The 7,272-nt window shown below is 45.4% G+C and overlaps 1 protein-coding gene across 1 annotated transcript; it reads right to left on the reverse strand.

Moving 5' to 3' along the window:
* Positions 1-1,254: 1,254 nt before the first annotated feature.
* On the reverse strand, positions 1,255-5,759 carry LOC124692228 (sodium/calcium exchanger NCL2-like). The gene is made up of 7 exons (XM_047225548.1): positions 5,367-5,759; positions 4,524-4,712; positions 3,897-4,078; positions 3,255-3,400; positions 2,904-3,171; positions 2,527-2,829; positions 1,255-1,773 (listed from the first exon to the last, which is right to left on the reverse strand). The coding sequence occupies exons 1-7, from the start codon at positions 5,719-5,721 to the stop codon at positions 1,525-1,527; spliced, it is 1,692 nt and encodes a 563-aa protein (XP_047081504.1). The 5' UTR covers positions 5,722-5,759; the 3' UTR covers positions 1,255-1,524.
* Positions 5,760-7,272: the final 1,513 nt, after the last annotated feature.

Consider the following 7,272-nt stretch of genomic DNA (forward strand, 5'->3'; position numbering starts at 1 on the left):
GCAGCTGCCGCACCATCTCGCCGCCGTGCACGCCCTCTAGGCAGACCGAGCACATCACGCGGCTCGTGGTGGCCTCCTGCTTGCTGCTGCCGTCGCTCTTGAGCGGGCACAGGTACGCGAACGCCGGCGGCAGCGGCACGTTCGCGGGCAACACGCATGCGCACCCTGGCGCCCGTGTCCGTGTCCGGCCAGGCATGGCCGTGACAGCTAGCAGCGCGCTCGCTGGCCTCCCCCTTCCACCAATCCATGCCTTGGGAGCGAAGTAGCCAACGACGCCGAGGAGCAGAGCCGCCATGGCTGCGAAGCCGCAAGCTTTCCAGGCGGCGACGGAAGAGGAAGCGACGAGCACACAGACGATGACGATGGAAATGCACACTACGGCGACTGCGTAGAAGACGCGGTATGCGCCGACGACGCTGTTGCCGGTGTCGTCGCCGTCGGCGGAGCTCGCTGGCAGCCTCGGGTGCATGTTCGTCATGGCTGCCGGGTCGATCGACGGACTGAGAGAGTAATAGGTGCTTCTGATCTGCTCCTGGCAAGTAACTTGAACAGTAGGCAATCGATGTTGCCATGGATGAATGCTTTCGTGGCAAATAAATAGTGTTCCCGTATGTGGTTTTGGCGTCTCACTGACGTTTGGTGAATTGTATAAGAATCAAAAACTAAGACAGGAATAGTTGTCGTAATCACTACCGCGCGCCGGGGTTGAAAATGAGCGGGTTGCCTACTTGCATTGACGTGCCCAGCCTCATAGTAGTAGAATTCTCTCAGTTCAGTAGGCATTTGGAGATTGGCTAGCCCTAGATTAAAAAATTGGACCGGCGAGTGAATTCGACTACCTGTTCACCTCATCCAATGACAACAATTTTTCTATTATTTTTAATTAAAATGTAAGTAAATTTGAAACAAAATAATCATAAAAGCTATATATAGGGGATAGTATATTTTACTATGTAAGCACAAAGCATGTTAAGTCCAAGTGGCATTGGGTTTTACTTGTTGTGCTATTTCTTCCTAGCTGAAGGTCACGAGATCAATTCCTCTTACTACGGTCATTGACTTATAAAAAACCAGTAAGACAGTTTACCTTTTTCTGGTCGAACAATCAAACCGGTCCGGTTTTTGAACTATAATTTGGATACAATTAAATATAAGCAGTATGCATCTTTTCGATGAGGATCTTACCTCCATTTCGAAAAACAATCATCCCAATGGTTGGGCTGTCTATTACCGAGCGTGGTAAAAAAATCATAATTGCAAACATGAACACGCAACCCATCTTAGATCATCCCATGGTCCAGGTATTTTAAAACTGAACCGTTTTGACTACAGAGTTCATCTTAGCTTATTAGTGACTGTCCAAAGTATGCAGGATGTCAAAGCTGTAGTCTGCACTGCATCCACCCCAGCTGAACACCGTACCAGCCTACCAGATGAGGTTTACAACAGAAGAAAAGTGGCCCATGCCTACATTTCTCTCCTCTATAACACACACATATCAACTAATCGCTATCCAGGTCAGGTCTACGACCAGCCAAACTTGTAGTCGAGGACGTAGACCAGGATCAGCGATAATGGGTACAGAAGGAAGGCGACAAAGCACATCCACAGCGGGAACGTTGTCCGGAAGCTGGTGAAGAGGCCCATAATGATGCACACCAGGAATATCACCAGGACCTCCGATGAGAAGTCCCAGGTTAAGCCCCTGATGTAAACGAGAGACAAGAACACGGCAAGGCAGAGTGTGTTGTTCATAGTCACTCCACCGTACACCTGCAGTTAAAAATGAAATTATATTTTTGGAATTTCTGAAATCTGCAGAAACTGAAGCATACTCAGATTTAGGATTGCAAATAAACGATTATCGATCTTCCTCCCACAGAAGGCATTATGCGCAACCATTAGGCATTGAAAGATCATATATCTATAAAATCAAAACCTTGATTCATCACGGCATTCGTTTTCTGTTAACAGCATAAAGTATCCTTGGCCTTCCAAACCTCAGTTTGAGCATTGGTGTGAATCGTGTGATGTGGTGTGGTGTGCTTATGTTTAAAACTATTGTATTATATCTGTGACCATATTTGGTAAATCAGACTAATGTTGCATATAATCTAAAATCCACTGATTGCCATCTTGCATTTTGTCTGATATGTTTTCGGATGGAATAAATATCCAGTTGCAGTTTGACAAAGAAAAAGAACCTAGAAAAACATCATATATCTAAAAGAGGCAAAACCTGAATAATATAATCCATCTTAAAACAAAAAAGGCAAGGAAACTTAAGTCTACAGTATGTAAGAACTTGTTTTCTGAAAGATCGTTTCGCAAAATACCTTGGAATTCATATGGTTATAAAATAACTAGGTTAACAGTATAGGAGAAATAAGTCCAAGCACGTTCAGAGGTAAGTGGAAAATATTGAGACCAAAAAATAAATCAGAACGAAGGTAATTATATGACTGCTCCAATAGTCAACAGAAACATAAGGCATCCACAGAAACATAAGGCATCCAACAGACATACCTCAGAGAATGTTAGAGACAAAGTACGTTGCTTCTTTCGGCTGGCAAAGATAATTGCTGAGACAGCCTCACTGGAATTGGTAGCCAAGGGCATCGCAATGAAGGAAATGAAAAAAGAAGGTATATTCGTTGCACTTGAAAAGTTGTGGACAGCATCAACAAGTGGATCTGCAAATGCTGCTGCCATTGCAGTTCCGAGAAGCAAAAGAGCAATGGCCTTAAAGCAGGTCCAGGTAGGATTTTCAATAGATTCACCATCCTCTTCGTCCTTGTCAAGCAGCGCAGTATGCTCGTCCCTTGTTGTCTGCACAATTGCAGGATGACACAGTTTATCTCTGTGGAAAAAATAGCTGCACATACATGTGATTAAAAACTTACAGTGTGAAAATCATCCATAAACTTTTTTGAGTAGACACCAGAAGAAGCAACTGCACGCTTAGCTTCTTCCAGCCATCTAAGGACACCATCAATAAATTCCCCCTTTTCAATGAAATTATTATGAGATCTATCGAAGTCAGCCATGACTTGATCTGCAGCGAGGTTACTATCCAAGTCAATATCTTCAAAATTGACGCCAACGATGAAAGCTTGTAGTTCACCACGCTCTATGCTTCCATCATTGTCCAGATCAATTTTGTGAAATAACCTGAAAATTCTCAGGATATCATTTAGAAGAGTTTTCTTGGACAAAAAAATAGGGAAAATGCGAATTGCAGACCAGTGGCATACTTCTCTATGACAGAAACATTTGGCCTGCCATCATCATCAATAAGGCGACCAAAAGTATGCATCTGAGCATGTTTCAGAAGTCCCGACATTACATGCTTCAGTCTTGAGTATTCTAATTTTCTCCTCTGGATCCATGGCTGAAAGATCTGTTTATCAAAGATACAGAAATTGGTCAATGGAGAAATGTAGATCAAAATATGATTGTCTTTAACAGTAAGTAATGCACACTTGACCCTTGGAAAATTAGCAGCACCTAAATGAACATGTGCCCCAGATTTCAGATGGGTGGTAGAGGCACTATTTATTTTTGTTAAAAGACATGATTTCCTAGATTTCATAGTGTCATGATGAAATATTCATAAAATTTTAAGACAAATTGACATAGCAATATTAGTGAGAAATATAATTATTAAATAGTAAAATGCACCTGGAGTACATAAACTTGCTCCGTATGTACACTTCAGTATATAAGAAATATAATTATTAAATAGTAAAATGCACCCGGAGTACATAAACTTGCTCCATATGTACACTTCAGTACATAAACTTGCGGATGTTGCATTGGAAGAAGATAATTTGTCATTAGTAGGAGCAAAGAAGGTAGAAACAAAGAACTTAATTTTCCCTTAGGCCAGTATATACCTGATATAGACAGTACGTGAGCAAAAGTAACACTGCAACTATAAGCCCGAGCAGTAGAGTTAACCGATGACCAGATTGGAGCTTCAGAATGGACGGTATCTGAACAACTATAAAGGGAAGAACAGATATCGCCATGATTCTCGCTGCATAGCTGGTCTGAAGATCAGTGGAAACACCAGAGCCTGCAACAGTACAGATGTTATTCAGCAAAATATCACAAGGACAGGATCCATCATGCTTATACCGATAAAAATCATGGAAACTATTTATGCTACAGAAGATAAGTATTAGCAGCCATTATACTGATATGACCTCGAAAATTAATGTTTGTGGAACAGATAGAACAGAACAATACCAGAGTTTCTTATCCTCTGTGACTCAATAAATGCATTGAGTTTTATGAAGCCTAGCGATGAGTCCAAACTAAAGAACTAGAGTCCCTATATAAACTATTGTAGTGATGTGGACTAAGACTATGAAAATGAAAACAATTCTATGAAGCTATCAGATGGTAAAATTGTCAACGATTTGCTTGCAAGACCAGATGTGAGCTGAACTTAATGGCATTTTCTCAGGTAGGACCACAGACTAGAATTTGAGAAATAACAGAGTGAATATCTGACATACCAAAAAGACTGAAGGCTTTGGTATCTTGGGAATCAACAGTAGTTGAATTCTCGGACAGATCACATTTACCAACAACAACACAAGATCCCCAGAGTATGGTTAAAAGCATGACTGTGGAGCCCGCAAGCAGGCCCATTCCGATCAAAACCTGACTTTGAGCAACCTCCTTGGAGCCAGAGAGGCCAGAAACTGGAATACAAAAGACAAACATATTATTGTGCATATGAAATATAACTTTTAAAGTGTTCATAGAATTGAGACAAAAACATTTGATATTTTGAAATCCCGTAACAATCCAATTGCACCATGGTTAACATTTTCAGTCGAAGCAGTCCACGTATGCACTTGATATGATTAAAATCTACTTGCTCGCAAAGCCTGTGCAGCCTGACCAAATAAAATTTTACCAACTAGTTCATCTCTGCAGCAATTCAAGCACCAGGGTTAACGTTTTCAGTCGAATCAGTCCACAACTGAACTTTCAGTCGTCGGGATAGTCAACTTGTAGCACATAGTACATGACGGGAGCAATCTAAAAATAATCAACTTATATCCTTGTGTGTCAACTAACAAAAGCTCAAGTTGTATATTTAAAATATGAATGAGTTTAACTACTCAACTAAAAAAATACGCAAATGCACAGCTAAGCACAAACGATCAAAAAACTACTTTTTTTTCGATATGGGAGCGTAGCCCCGGCCTCTGCATCAAAAAACTACTATAGGAGGAGTGATCGATCAGTGGTGACAAGGATGCAACAAAGGCGAAGTGTGATCCGCTCTCTTTAAAAAAAGCAAGGCGAAACAAACAGATGGAAAAAAAAAAGGAGTGCAGGGAACGGACCGAGGATTAGCAAGGCGTCGGGGAGCGCGCCGAGGATGGGGAGGAAGAGGCCGCCGACGATGCCCGGCCCGAGGATCTCGAGCAGCAGCTCGCTGCCGGCGGAGAGGTAGGTGGCGGACTTGAACATGAGGAAGCCGTACGCGACGGCGAGGAAGAGGTTCCCACCCGCCGTCTCCGTGCACGGCAGGAACCCGTACGTCATCTCGCACCCCTCCGACTCGGACGGTAGGCGGAGCGCGGCGGCGGTCCGCTGGAGGCCGTCGGAGGCTGGGAGGAGGCGCCCATGGGCTGAGACGGCGCCGACGAGGATTGCCAGAAGGAGCGCGACTAGGAGGCGCGGCGGCGGCGGAGTCATGGTGTGAGCGAGGGAGTGGGACGGAGAATGAATGACGCGGCCGCGGCGCGGTGAGTGGTGGCCTGGTGGGGCAGATAAAGGACGGACGCGGTTCGAGAGATATGGGCCGGACGGTGGTGGTCCTGCTGGGATGTCCGGGTTGTGGACGCGCCGGCGGGCGAAAGATGTGGCGCCAACGGCTACGTGGATACGCCGCGATATGGCGGATCTTCTGGCGCCCGTTCGCGACGAGTGTCAGGCCGGCGCGTGGTACTGTTATTATGTGGAGGAGACCTGGTGCATTCTGTCATCGAGAATCGGGAGAAAGTACAGAAAAGTAAAAGAAGAAAGAAGAAGGGACAGGTGTGGTGTGGAGCGGCCACGCCTCCTCTTTTTCGGTTCGTTGCGGGCGACGTGATTTAAAAATTGCCGGGTGCGGCCGTGCCGCGCCACGTTGAGCCCTAGGTGGCCAGCGGCGAGCCGGCGATACAATCACCGGAATGGTTTTTGGCTATGTATTCGTGCAAGACTGCTAGGAGCGGCGACGACCATTTCCTCCGTTGCCAGGGCAATGGATGCTTGCCCGGAACGTACGTGGACATGGATCTTGCTGGGCGTCGCATCGCGGGCGACCATGTTCGCTCCCGTCTTTTAAGAGATCTCCACGCCGTGTCTCATAGCGATCACATAGCAATTAGGGGTTTAACATTTTCTCTTAGCCTCACACCGACGCAAAAGTAGCTGGTTTTTGGAGTCCAATATAATTACCAGTAACCCCGTGCCGATGTCTTCGTTTGAGGTGCCAAGTGAGTAGTCAGCGTAATGACATAGCAATGCGTGTCGGAGGGTTAATGGTGTCTCCATCCAACGTGGTGCGAGGCGCCGGCGTGCTTTCGGCACCCACACGAAAGGTGGCAATTATGTTAGGCTTCAAAACTAGCCGGCTACTTTTGAGGCGCACCGGTGTGACCTAAAACAGCGTCGAACCACCAAGTTCTAGGACGCACCGGTGGAGATGCTCTAAAGGATGTTAGGCTGAACATCGAATCGATCTCCCGAGGAACGTCGCTGCATCGTACGGAGTATTATTTTGGGGCTGGGAGTCTATTTCCAATCGCGACCACCAGAGAAAATTGCAAATAATTAAATTAAAACAAAACTTAAAATTTTATTCAAATTTGTTATAATAAGGTTTCGAAAAAATCACATATAATTAACCTAAATCTACTTGACCCCGCCAAGGTAGTAGTAATCGAAGTACCGGTAGTCATCGTTGCTAACGTTGTTCTTCCCATGAAGGTCGGCAGACTTGTCCTTCACGGTGTCGCTGGTCCACCACTATCATCATCATCCATGAGGTCGACGATGGGCTTGCTGGAGTCGCAAATCTACGCCGCAATGACATCCTTGATGTTCCCCTTCTAGGCCTTGTAGTCGTTCAGTGAGGTCATCTACGCCGCGTTCTAGCCCAGCATGTCCTTGGGATCGTCGGTGTTGGCGGAGGTACGCGTCCATGTTTGACCTGCCGTCGTTGTGGTGACCCGGCATACCACTGCATGGTGTAGTATGCAA

This window comes from Lolium rigidum, chromosome 2 (assembly GCF_022539505.1).
Source record: "Lolium rigidum isolate FL_2022 chromosome 2, APGP_CSIRO_Lrig_0.1, whole genome shotgun sequence".
Lineage (NCBI taxonomy): Eukaryota > Viridiplantae > Streptophyta > Magnoliopsida > Poales > Poaceae > Lolium > Lolium rigidum.